Source organism: Nicotiana attenuata, unplaced genomic scaffold (assembly GCF_001879085.1).
Source record: "Nicotiana attenuata strain UT unplaced genomic scaffold, NIATTr2, whole genome shotgun sequence".
Taxonomy (NCBI): Eukaryota; Viridiplantae; Streptophyta; class Magnoliopsida; order Solanales; family Solanaceae; genus Nicotiana; species Nicotiana attenuata.
This window is the reverse complement of record NW_017670479.1, coordinates 472008-486076: the sequence shown is the minus strand read 5'-3', so window position 1 is coordinate 486076 and position 14069 is coordinate 472008. Positions and strand designations below refer to the sequence as shown.

Sequence of the window (14069 nt, the reverse complement as noted above, 5' to 3'; positions counted from 1 at the left end):
ATTTTTTTATTTGCTTTTTAGGGCCATAACACTCGAATTTCAGCCAATTTCCAGATTTTCATTTGCTATAGCAGACGCCTCCTACATGGGAAATTTTTCCGGCCCTTCATAAAATGACCTAAGGAACAATAGTCAACGCCCCGCCATGACTGTTACTCATTTTTTGTATATTAGGGCTTTAAAATTAGAATTCCGCCTAATTCCCAGATTCTCCTGTGCTATAGCGTAGGCCTCCTGCATAGGCCCGAGCGCGCTGACCCGGACGGCCTAAAGTTTATGGGCCTGTAAGAAACGACCTAAGGAACAATTCATCATCGTTTCCATGAGCATTACTGATTTTCTAACGTTTTAGGGCCAAAAACTGGAATCCTGCCCAATTCCTAGATTTTCATGTGCTACAGCCCACGCCTCCTACATGGGCCTGGGCGCCTGGACCTGGATCGTTTAAAAAGTTTATGGCATTTTAAAAAACGACCTACGGAACAATAGTCAACGCCTCGCCATGACCCTTATTCATTTTTTGGCATTTTAGGGCCATAAAACTAAAATTCCGCCCGATTCCCAATTTTCGTGTGCTATATTCTACGGCTTCTACATGGGCACGGGCATACGGGTCTGGACCGCCTAAAATTCAGTGACCATAAAAAATAACCTAAGGAACAATATTCACCACCTCACAATGACCGTTACTCCTTTTTGATGTTTTAAGGCCATAAAACTAAAATTCCGCCCGATTCCCAGATTTTCACGTGCTAGCCCACGCCTCATGCATGGGCCCGGACACCCGGACCCGGACCGCCTTAAAGTTTTTTGGCACATCAAAAACGACCTAAGGAACCATAGTTACCGCCTCGCCATGGCCGTTACTCGTTTTTTGGCGTTTTAGGTCCATAAAACTGGTATTCCACCTGATTCCCATATTTTCATATGCTATAGCCCACGCCTCCTGCATGGGCACGAGCACCCGGACCTGGACCGCCTAAAATTTTTCTGGCACATCAAAAATTATTTAAAGAACAATAGACACCGCCTCGCCATGACCGTTATTCGTTTATTAGCGTTTTAGGACCATAAAACTAGAATTTCCGGATTCTCAGATTTCGTGTATTATACCCCACGCCTTTAGCGTGGGCTCGGGCCATCGGACTAGGATTGACAAAAATTTTGCCGGACCTAAGGAACAATAGTCACCACCTCGCCATGACAATTACTCGTCTTTTAGCATTTTCGGGCCATAAAATTAGAATACCGCCCGATTCTCTGATTTTCGTGTGCTATATAGCCCACGCCATCTGTAGAGACCCGGGCCACCGGTCCTGGACCGCCTAAAATTTAGCTGGGGCATCAAATATGATCTAAGGAATAATAGTCGTCATCTTTCCATGATCATTAGTTGTTTTTTGGCGTTTTAGGGCCATAAAACCAAATTCCGCCCGATTCCCAAATTTTCGTATGCTATAGCCCACGCCTTCTGTATGGGCCGGACCACCCGGACCCGGAATGCCTAAAAACTTGCAGCACCATCAAAAATGACCTAAGGAACAATAGTCACCGCCTCGCCAAGACCATTACTCATTTTTTGGCGTTTTAGGGCCATTAGATTGGAAATCCGCACGATTCTCAAATTTTCATGCGCTATAGCCCATGCCTTCTGCATTGAAACGGGCCATCGGACCTAGACCGCCTAAAATTTTACCGGACAATCAAAAACAACCTAAGGAACTATAGCCATAGCCTCTCCATGACCATTACTCATTTTATGATGTTTTAGAGCCATAAAATTGGAATTCCGACCGATTATAAGATTTTCTTGTGCTATAACCCATGCTTTTTGCATGGGCTCGAGCCACCGGACCCCGATTATGGCCAGAAAACTAGAATTCCGTCAGATTTCCAGATTTTATGTGCTATAGCTCACGTCTTTTGCATGTGCCCATGCCATCGGACCCAGATCGCCTAAAATTTTGTTAGACCATCAAAAAGGACCTAAGGAACAATAGTCACCGAAACGCCATGACCGTTAATCGTTTTTCGGTCTATTAGGGACATAAAACTGGAATTCCGCTCGATTTCCAGATTTTCGTGTGCTATAGCCCAAACCTTTTGCATGGGCCCGAGCCACCAGACCCGAACCGCCTAAAATTTTGTCAGACCATCAAAACGACCTAAGGAACAATAGTCACCTCATCGCCATGAACGTTCCTCGTTTTTTTTGCGTTTTATGGCCATAAAACTGGAATTCCGTCTGATTCCCAAATTTTCTATGCTATAGCCCACGCCTTCTGCATGGGCGCAGGCTACCGGACCCGAAGCTCCTAAAGTTTTGTCGGACCATCAAAAACGGCCCAAGGAAAAATAGTCACCGCCTCGCAATGACCGTTACTCTTTTTCGGTATTTTAGGGTCATAAAATAGGAATTCCGTCCAGTTCCCAGATTTTCGACACCTCCTACATCGTCATGACTGTTACTCGTTTTTTGACGTTTTAGGGCCATAAAGCTGAAATTGTGCCTGATTCCCAGATTTTTGGCGGACCATAAAAAATGACCTAAGAAACAATAGTCACCGCCTCGCCATGGCCATCACTCATTTTTTAGCTTTTAGGGCCACAAAACTAGAATTCTGCCCGATTTTAAGATTTTCGTGTGCTACAGCCTACGCCTTCTGCATTAGCCCAGGCCACCGGATCGGATCGCCTAAAATTTTGTTGGGCCATAAAAAACAACCAAAGGAACAATAGTCATTGCCTAGCCATGACCGCTACTCATTTTCTAGCGTATTAGGGCCATAAACCTGGAATTCCGCTTGATTCCCAGATTTTCATGTGCTATAGTTCATGCCTTCTGCATGGGCCCGGGCCACGGGATCCGGATCGCCTAAAATTTTGTCAGACCATCAAAAATGACTAAAGAAGCAATAGTCAACGCCTCGCCATGACCGTTACTCATTTTTTAGCTTTTAGGGCCATAAAACTACAATTCTGCCTGATTCTAAGATTTTCTTGTGCTATAGTCTACGCCTTCTGCAGTGGCCCATGCCACAGGATCGGATCCCTAAAATTTTGTCGGGCCATAAAAACGACCTAAGGAACAATAGTCACTGCCTATCCATGACCGTTACTCATTTTCTGGCGTATTAGGGCCATAAAACTGGAATTTTGCCTGATTTCCAGATTTTCGTGTGTTATAACCCACGCCTACTGTATGGGCTCGGGCCATTGAACCCGGACCGCCTATAATTTTGTCGGACCAAAAAAATGATCTAAGGAACAATAGTAACCTGACTTGCCATGACTGTTCCTCGTTTTTTGGTGTTTTAGGGCCATAAAATTAAATTATGCCCGATTCCAAGATTGTCGTGTGTTATAGCCCTCGCCTTCTGCATGGGCCCGGCCACCGGACCCGGATCGCCTAAAATTTTGTCGATCCATCAAAAATGACGTAAGGAACAATAGTCACGGCCTCGCCATGACCGTTACTCATTTTTTGCGTTTTAGGTCTATAAAACTGAAATTTCGCCTGATTCCCAAATTTTCGTTTGCCATAGCCACGCCTTTTGCATGGGCCCAGGCCACAGGACCAGGACAACCTAAAATTTTGTCGGACCATCAAAAATTACCTAAGGAACAATAGTCACCAATGTGCTAATATTTGTGTGCTAAATAGGGTTATAAACTAGAACTAAAGATGCTTTTTCAATTATTCGTGTGCTAATATTCACGTCATCTTCATGAATTCGCCGACGGGCTCTGAATCGCTTAAAGTTTTGTGGGTCCATCAAAGACAGCCGAATGAATAATAATCATTGTTTTTCATGATTTTTTCTCGTTTTTTGGCAATTTAGGCCATAAAACAGGAAATCATGACGATTTCCGATTTTTCATGTGCTAATGTCCATGCCATCTTCATGAATTCAGACGACGGTCTCCAAATCGCTTAAAATTTTGTGGGCCAATCAGAAACGACATAATGAACAATAGTTATTGATTCTCCATGACTTTTTCTCATTTTTTGGCGTTTTAGGGCCGTATAACAGGAATTCAGGACGATTTCCAGTTTTTCGTGTGCTAATGTCTACGCCATCTTCATTAATTCGAGCAACGAGCTCCGAATCACCTAACATTTTGTGGGCCCATTAAAAACGACCTAAGGAACAATGTAATTGCTTCGCCATGATCGTTCCTCATTTTCTGATATTTTAGGGTCATTAAATAGAAATTCATGACGATTTCTAATTTTTCGTGTGCTAATGTCCACGCCATCTTCATGAATTCGAGTGCTGAATTCGTTAATTTTGTGGGACCATCAGAAACAATCAAATGAAGAATAGTAATTCATTCGCCATGATTGTTCTTCATTTTTTGGGCGTTTTTGGACCATAAAACAGGAATTCAGGACAAATTCCAATTTTTCATGTGATAATATCCATGTCAGCTTCATGGATTCGGACAATGGGCTCTGAATCGCCTAAAAGTTTGCAAGCTCATCCGAAACAGTCTAATAAACAATAGCCAATTCGGGCGACGGTCTCTGAATCGCCTAAAATTTTGTGGGCCCATTAGAAACGACCTAATGAATAATAGTCATTGATCCGCCATGATCGTTCCTCGTCTTTTGGTATTTTAGGGCCGTAAAAGAGAAAATCGGGATGATTTCTAATTTTTCGTGTGCTAATGTCTACGCCATCGAGCGACGGGCTCAAAATCGCCTAAAATTTTGTGGGCCCATCAGAAACAACCTAGAATGATAATCATTGTTTCGCTGTGTTTGTTCCTCGTTTTTAGCGTTTTAGGGCCATACAGGAATTCAGGACAATTTATAATTTTTCGTGTGCTAAAGTCCACTACACCTTCATGAATTCGGGCGACGGCCTGCTAAACGCCTAAAATTTTATGGGAACCAAGAATAAAATTTAGCTGTATTAATCAATTCTTTCAGTAATAAATTGACTTAATCTGATGATTTAATCAACATTAGCAAAGGAATTTCTCCAACAAGAATACTGAAAAAACAATTAGCTACAGAATGAAGCTGAACAGATTTCATTTGCTAAAGAATATGATGTTTGTCTCTTGTCAAAATTACATTCAATTGGGATCTATTGTTGCAACTAACCGTAGCCTCATCTATCTAATTTTCAGTGATATGGTATGAATGATGTGTCTTTCCTAACTCTTCTAGTGTACAAACTGCAAAATTCAGGTTAGTTCTTCACAAAACTGTGAAAGAAAAAGCCTCAGATCCTACTCAAACTAGAAGTAAGATCAACGAACACATCCTCCCTACAGGGAACTGTGACACCACCCACTGACTAAGAAATTCCTCAGCTTGGCTAAGAAAATCTTGAAATAAAGGTTGGCTCAAGAACGATATGGGGATTACAAATCTCTTCTTCTACTTTTCCCCAACATAAACAGCAAAATGGCCCTTAGGAATATCTCCAGCTGTAGAAGACTTCTTGATTATACGAGGCATACTGAGAGCCATGATCGTTTAGTTCAATACAGATGAGCAAATAAGGATGGGAATAATTAATAAGGACCTTGAGATCAAAGAAAAGTTTTATATGGTTTCAGGTTTTGCTGAGTGTTGTTATAGTAAACCCCTCTTGGTATGTGTTTATATAGGCCAATGACATGTATAATCCTACTAATGTGCATTGAAAAGGCTTTGTGTAGGCACCAACTAAAGACAATAGAACCTGAAGTATCACATGGTTTTGCCTTCCAACTAATTGTCATACTAATTAGACTTTGAAAGCAGAAGGTCCCACTGATGTTCAAAACAAAGAACAGATTGATAAAACCTCATCTATCTCGAAAATGGTTTATGGACCACCTCTATCTATTTCTTGATGTTATATCTATGCAGGCATATCCTGAGAATTATAGACAAAAATCGGATAATGCATAGTGCTAAAGCGATGGCTCAGGATACAAGTTGGTTTCGACCAAAAAAAAAGCTAGTCTTATGTTTCCAAGTAGTGCTGCAGTTGAGTACTTATAAAATGGTCAAAATATGACGATTAGTTATTGGAAATAATAGAGAATTGGAGTAACCTAAGACCAACTATGTGCATTCCTTCCAGTTTTGGAATGCTTGCTGCTGGAGCAGCAACACACCATATCCACTCATTCCTATGTTAATATAGCCTTACTGGAAATGCAGAAGCTCAATTTGAAGTTAAAAAGAGAAAGTGTCTTTGTTAAGATGTATAATCATAAATCCAGCTTCGCTTAAATTACTAACTACGAATTTCCTACAAGGAGTACAACTTTGAGAATGGCTTAAAAACATTCTCTCCCCTTCTCGACTTATTGTCTTGGGAGTACATAATGAATTCTTGCAGTTGGTAGTAGTGATTATATCAATTTCAAGCAATTGCTTCTAGCGAGATAGATATTTAGGGTGGTGCAAGCTCTCTAAGGTAATATGACCAACTGCAGGAGTAGTCACAACTACCTCCAATCAAATGCTTCCTTACAGTTAATTTGAGTAGATCCTAGTATGAAGAAGCATATAAGGACAGAACTACTCTCTCAAAATCACAGCTTGAAGTAGTTGTCCGCATAATGGCAGAAATCCAGCATTCGCCCACGATTTACCTGGATGGATTGGTCATGGAATCAAAACCTTTAACCACTGATGCATGTGCCAACCATGGTGTAGGTTCTATGAAGCTCCAGTATGTTACTGATTGACAGTAAATATCAGATTTCCAAGTATTCCAACATTAAGATAAAACTTGACGTACTTGAATTAGTGGGACCAGAGTGCACAAAATGAAGTACTCCAATCTGGTATATGATCAGCGTGCGATGCAGCACCAAGTTAATCTTCCAGTCAAAATACAGAATTTATACCCCTGATTACACTTTCTGGATCGATGAGACTCTTTACAAGCAACTGAGCAATGTTGTATTCTCAGCACATAGCAGGCACACGCTGCATCCCTTGAATCTTCATCACTCATCATCTTAATGCAATGCAAAAGTTTATCTGCACTTATCATCTAAGAAATGGTTTACTGTCAAATCTACCAAGTAATGTACTCAGGAATTGGTCTAACAGAACAACAGCCAAGATATCAACTGTGAGTACCCTGCACCAATCTAGTTTAGTTAGCCAATGTTGCATTAGTAGGTGTAGAAGAAAACTGAATCATTTCTAAATCAAGCAACAAAAATAGTCTCAATCATTCTTCACCAGAAATCCCCGCAGCTGCATATTCCATCTCTGAAATGATGAAATCGACTTGCATCCCTCACTGTAATCTCCCTTTTCGTAATTAAAGTTACGTATTTCAGCGTACTATGGCAGTCAACACAAACTCGCAAATTCTTTGTAACGAGTATGGACTTGCTAGGTTCCAGATTTAGCAATGCAAATGCAACTGCAAGCTTCTCGCTGTGATACAGCAGAATCTGTTCCTTCTCTTCTTCCTCAACATCTTGGTAGACAAAACTGGATTCTGCACTGTACCCCAATTTTTTCATCTCCGTTGAAATCTCCTTCAATTTCTCATTTATTTTAGTGGACTGAGGGTGGGATTGATCCCCGCCAGCAAATGCATGGACAACCCCATTTATTTCAATCCAACTACATCCTGGGCTCTTCTTAAAGCCAGAATCCTTCTGCTTAATTCTAATATGAGCAGCGTCATCCCATCTCCCAGCAGTAGTATACAGGTTGGATAAAAGAACAAAATTACCTGGACTTTCAGGTCCTAGATATTGGATCTTGTTAGATACTTCTTCTGCTAGTACAATATGTTTATGGATTCTACAAGCAGCAAGCAAAGCACTCCAAATACGCACATCAGGTTTAAAAGGCATATTCTGGATAAAACCGTAGGCCTCATCTAGGAGACCAGCACGGCCCAAAAGATCCACCATGCACAAGTAATGATCCATCCTAGGGCTAATTTTGAATTCTTGACACATGCTGAAGAACCAATATTTCCCTTCAGCAACAAGACCAGAATGGCTGCAAGCAAATAAGAGACCGATGAAAGTTATCTCATCTGGCTTTTGAGCTACAGTCTGCATGTCATAGAACAATGAAATTGCTTCCTTTCCATGACCGTGAACTCCATATCCAGCAATCATTGCATTCCATGAGACAACATCCCTTTTATTCATCTTATCAAAGATAATCCTAGCAATGTTGACTTTACCACATTTGGAGTACATGTCAATTAGGGCATTACAAATAGAAACATCCTCTGTAAATCCACGTACTATCGAGTAACCATGGGTGCAAACTCCAAGTTGTAGAGCAGCCAAATGTGAACAAGCTGGTAAAATTCCCATCACTGTTGCAGATTCTGGCTGGACCCCAGACGATTGCATCATTTGGAAAATCTGCAAAGCTTCTTCTGCATGGCCATTCTGAACACACCCTGCAATTATAGCACTGAAAGAAACAGAATCTTTTAAACCCATCTCCTCAAAGAAGTTAAGCGCATCATCTATTCTCCCGCACTTTGCATACATAGAAAGAAGAGTATTACTCACCATCAAATCCAAATTGGACCCCGACTTAACAGTATAACCATGCATCTTTCTTCCTCTTCTCAGGTCATTCAGCTTAGCACAAGCTCGAATGACAGTGGCAAGCATGACAGGAGAAGGAGACCCAGTATCTTCCACCCTCATGTGGCCAAACAGTTCCAATCCTTCTTGCGTAGAATCACATGTTATATATGCTCCTATCATTGCACTCCACGTGATCTCATTCTTAAAAGTCATGACTCTAAAAATCCTCTTCGCATAGTTCAACAACCCGCATTTTGCATACACATCCAAAATGCCAGTGTCAACAACTACATCATTGACAAAGCCCCTTCTTGTAGAATACCCATGAACAGCCTTCCCTTCACGCAACTTATTAGCTTCCGCAATAGCAGGAAGAATAGCCACAATTGTAGATGAATTTGGAGTTAACCCATTCTCTTGCATTTCGAAAACCAAACCCATCAGCTCCAAACACAAACCATTCACTGAGCACCCTGAGATCATCGCATTCCATGCCACAATATCTCTTTTCCACATTCCATCGAACACTTGTCGTGCCTCAACCAATAACCCACACTTGGCATAAAAATCAACCAAAGCTGTACAAATATAAACATCACCATCAAGCCCATGCCTTTTTACATGTTCATGAATCTTTACACCATTTTCTACATCTTGCATAGCAGAACAAGCCTTGATCACAAAAGGGTATGTATAATTTGTGGGTCTAACACCAGACTCGACCATTTCATAGTACAAGTCAACAGCTTTCTCAAAGGGTCCATTCCAAGCATAGGCTCTAATCATTTGGTTCCATAATATGGTTTTATTATTTCTATCCGTATTAGGAATTTCGTCGAACACATGGCGTGCAAGATCGATTCTACTGCAGGAGATATAAAAACGAGTTAACTTGTCTAGTAGATTTGAATTGTTGTCATTACAGTGATTGTGTTTTAGGATGTGTTGATGGATTGATTTGCCTATTGATAATGACTTGGATTCTGTCCAGGCGTCAAGAAGCGCAAGGTAATTGTAGTAAGGTTCTTGTCTGAAATTCCAACCGATGTTTACTATTCGCCGCGCATTTGCGCATGACATCTCCCGCTTGGCTTAAGGTTTTTGGTCTCTGTAGGAGAAATGAAATTGCTCTTCTCAAACTTGAATTTCCTATGAATTAGAACACGTAAAATGGTGATCACTGAAGGCGGGAAGCCTGTTTCTAACCTTTTATATGTTTGTAACTAGTATGTGTACTCGCCCATGGAGAATACCAAGGATCGTTTGGCCATTAGTTTTGCCAAAATAATTTGGGATTTATTTTCAAAACTTATATTTGGCCATAAATTTTGCTCACATTTTGGTAAAATCACAAATCACAAACCCAAATCCCAAAATCACCCCAATTGCTGATTTTGGGCCAAAATCCCAAAACTTGGAAATTATATACGCGTTTTTTCAAAATAAAGTTGGGAAATATTTTTTGAAAACGTATGTCCAAACATATTTTCATCTTCAAACCAAACTTCACCCAAATCAGATTTTTCAAAACAAATTTAGGATCTATGGCTAAACGCTGCTAAATATAATTTTTTTTATAAGAAAATATTACTTGAAAAATATGGTAGACATAAAGGAGCTTTCAAATGTTATTATTTTATAAACATACAAATCCACTGGATATTCATACATTGAAGTAATAAGGAAACATATGTATCCATTGGAAAATAGATAGTGAGGAAGGCATTCATAAGAAAATGCAATCTTGGATGATTGGCCATATTCTAATTCTCACAAATTTATTATTACCATTTGAAAAGGGCCATTTTTACTATACAATATGTTGGTACAAATTAACAAAGTTCCTCTTAAAGGCACAAAACAAAATCTTCCTTCGATCTAATTTAAATCACCAAGCATTAATGGAATACACCTTTGAATATCAGCCACTAAAAATAGAATAAGCTCTTGGTTAACGAATTCAGTATATGAAATGTACTTTTCTTTCTGGTCTAGATGGGTATCAGGCTGCAGAGTATAAAAAATAGAGAATGATGAGTCAAATTAGGAATATTTTGATGTATGCTAATCAAAATTAAATAAAAGTATTAATGGTCCCAACCTCAAGTTGTCTAAGCCAATTCTTTCTTGCTTATATTTTCTTCTGACTGAGAGCAAGTTCTATGAATTCCCCATCTTATTACTCGCCCAGACAATCTTTACCGTATTTCTAAATATCTTGAAAGCACTCATTTCCTTATTTTAAAGTACTTGTTCCCGACTCATATCAAAAGAATAATTAGTAGAAAGTCAAGTTTGATGATTTTATAAAATGTTTGGTGTAAAGTCTTGTAGTAGTTAATGGATCAACCACTTTAATTAGCACCCAAACTCTATCTTCATGACTCATACCAAATATGATATAAATGACAATAACTTCACACTTGTGTAATTAGCATCTGATCAAGCCATGAAATAATTATGTAGCTATAGAAGATACATCTTATAAATAGGGATTTGAATTTAAAGATTAAAACATGTCCTTGGATGAATTAAAATTGATAAGTTTGTTATGCATAATAGAAATGATACCATCAAATATAGTTGAGAAGAAGACTTCAGCCTAATCCAATCTGTTAGAAGTAGTTATTTAAAACTGAAGCTAATCACTTTCACATCTATTGCAAAATTTTATCTTTTTATTTAAACTCAAAAATTTCTTTTGTTATTCCACTTCAAATTTGTATTATAGTTTTTATAAATTTTCTTTTGTTATTCCACTTCAAAGTTATATTAGAATTTTTATTAACTTTGTCGTAAGGTTTAAAAGTATTTTATAATGCACGAAAATTCTCTGGAATATGAATTTTAAGAGAAAAGTAAAATCATAGATTCATAATCTTCAAAAAAAGAATTTATTGAGTAACCAGTGTACCCCATGTTTAGTTAAATTTAAAGCGTCAATGTTGAATATTTTTATAAAATATATTATTGTACCTTTTTATTGTGATTTAACATTTATTATTGTGACGTACTCGCATATACAATAAAAACTATTTTTCTTAGTTTTCTTTAATTCTGTACTTTTTTTTTATACTAAGGAATTACTCCATTAATCAGTATTGTGAAGGAATGCAGAAACACACTTTGTTGGTATCAAATAAATCATGATTAACAAAAAAAAGGTGTCAGAATAAAGGACTCTCATAAATCAGTAAGAAATATTCCATACATGAATATAGGTTTAAGTTAATCAAGCAAAGAAATAACAAACAAATATCAATTATTAGTTAAGCTATATTAATAAAAAAAAATGTACTAAAATGCATTATACATCATTTCTATCGTTAAGCAGTATAATAGCATATATGAAATATTAAAAAAATTAAAAACTCAAATTGGATTCTTATAATATATAGAGAATTAACTTAGATAATACTTTCACTATAACACAAAAAGATAAAGAAAGTAGAATTGGAAAATTATGTACATATTACAAAACTTTGTGATAACCAGATAAAAATTCATCTTTAACCCCCACTATATTTTTTAATAGAAAATATCAATTCACCTTTAAACACGCTAGGAGATTAGTTATGTACAATAATCAAGATCTATCAGACGATAAAGAACAATGAAAAAAATAAAATTCATTTAAAAAGAAAGGCAGAAATAATAGGATTAATTTTATGGCTACAAAATCGAGCCAACACGATTGAATCACTAAAAAGAGTAGAAAGTTAGCTTTTCACTTTGATATTGTGTAACGACCCGACAGGTCGTTTTGAGAAATTAAGCTCTGTTCAGCGGCATAAGGGCTGGAAAAGCTTCAGAATATGAGTATCGACTTGCGTGCATGGTGGAATTCAGCTAACAGATGGTTTAGAAACAATTGGAAGACGGAATCCAGTTTTAGAAGTTTGAACGGTGAAAATTTGACCGGAATTGGACTTTTGGGTAAACGGCCCCGGAATGGGTCGTGGATGATCTCAACAACTTTGTATGGTGATTTTGGACTTAGGCGCGCGTCCGGATTCAGATTTGGAGGTTCTTAGGGTAAATTGAGGCATTTCGGCGAAGGTTGGAAAAATGGAAGTTTGGAAAATGAAGAAGTTTGACCCACAGTTGACTTTTGTGATATCGGGGTCGGAATGCGATTCCGAGACTTGGAGCAGCTCCGTTATGTCATTTTGGACGTGTCTGCAAAATTTGGCGTCATTCCGGATTGATTTGATAGGTTTCGACACGAGTTTAGAAATTTGAAGATTTGAAAGTTCATAAGTTCAATTTATGGTTTGATTCGTCGTTTCGGTGTTGTTTTGTGTGATTTGAAACCTCGAGCGAGTCTGTGTTGGGTTATGTGATCTGTTTGTGTGATTAGACGGGGTCCCGGGAGCCTCGGGTGTGTTTCGGATGGGCTACGGATCATTTTTTTCCCTATTTCGGAACTGCTAGTTGCTGCTTCTGATATCCTTCATCGCGATCGCGAACCGCCTCTCGCGTTCGCGATGCATTGCTGCTGACCACCTCGAAAATCCTTCTTCGCGTTCGCATCATTCCCTTTGCGTTCGCGAAGCCCTGCTTTCTTCTTCTTCGCGTTCGCGTCTCTCCTTCCGCGATCGCGAAGCCTCGCATTTCTCTTCTCCGCGTTCGCGAGCTCATCATCATGTTCGTGATGAGCAACCTGGGCATCCTTATAATTTCTTCTACGCGATCGCGACTCTTCTCCCACGATCGCGATGCACAAATACCTGGGCAGACAGAATATATCCCAAAGTCGAGGGTTTCACCATTTTTATCATATTTTGACTTCTATAGCTCGGTTCTTGGCGATTTTTGAAGGGATTTTCACCTGGGCAACTTGGGTAAGTTATTCTAACTCGGTTTAGACTAATTTCCATGAATCTTCTCTTAAATTCATCCTTTAATTTCGGAATTTTGGTAAAGATTGGGGGAAAAGTTCTTAGACCTAGAGATTGGGTATTTGTCATCGGATTGGGATAATTTTGATATGGTTAGACTCATGAGAGTGTGAGGATTCTGAAAATATAAATTTTATCCGATTCCGAGACGTGGGATCGAGGGGCATTTTGGTCATTTTACCTAATTCCGCATATTAGCTTAGAGTTTAATTGTAGAATCAGTTACTTGAAGTGTTATTCACATTATGAAATTGAATTGAATAGATTTGGGCCATTGGGAGTCGAGTACTCGTGGCAAGAACGTGGTTTCTAGTTGATTTTGAGCCGGTTCGAGGTAAGTATCTTGCCTAACCTTGTGTGGGGGACTTTTCCTTAGGATTTGAGTCTTCTCTGTTGATTGTAATCCGAGTACGCGAGGTGACGAGTGCGTGCTCGGACTTACTTGTGGAAACTTGGCCTTTTAGGATCCTTAGGTCCTTATATTCACGGAGTATGAAGTTGTTCTTGATATGATTGAATTCCCTATTACTAGTTTCACCTCTACATGTTTTACTTGGAATTAATTGCTTTATGGTTCATTCTTATTGCCTAATTGACTCTTACTTTGCTTAACTGAAGATCTTTACCTCCTCT

General features: G+C 38.9%; 1 protein-coding gene across 1 annotated transcript; it reads right to left on the bottom strand.

Annotated features, from left to right (window-relative positions):
- Nucleotides 1-6213: 6213 nt before the first annotated feature.
- On the bottom strand, nucleotides 6214-9715 carry LOC109240028 (pentatricopeptide repeat-containing protein At3g16610). The gene has a single exon (XM_019406649.1). It carries the CDS (start codon nucleotides 9613-9615, stop codon nucleotides 7201-7203), a length of 2415 nt encoding a protein of 804 aa, XP_019262194.1. The 5' UTR covers nucleotides 9616-9715; the 3' UTR covers nucleotides 6214-7200.
- Nucleotides 9716-14069: the final 4354 nt, after the last annotated feature.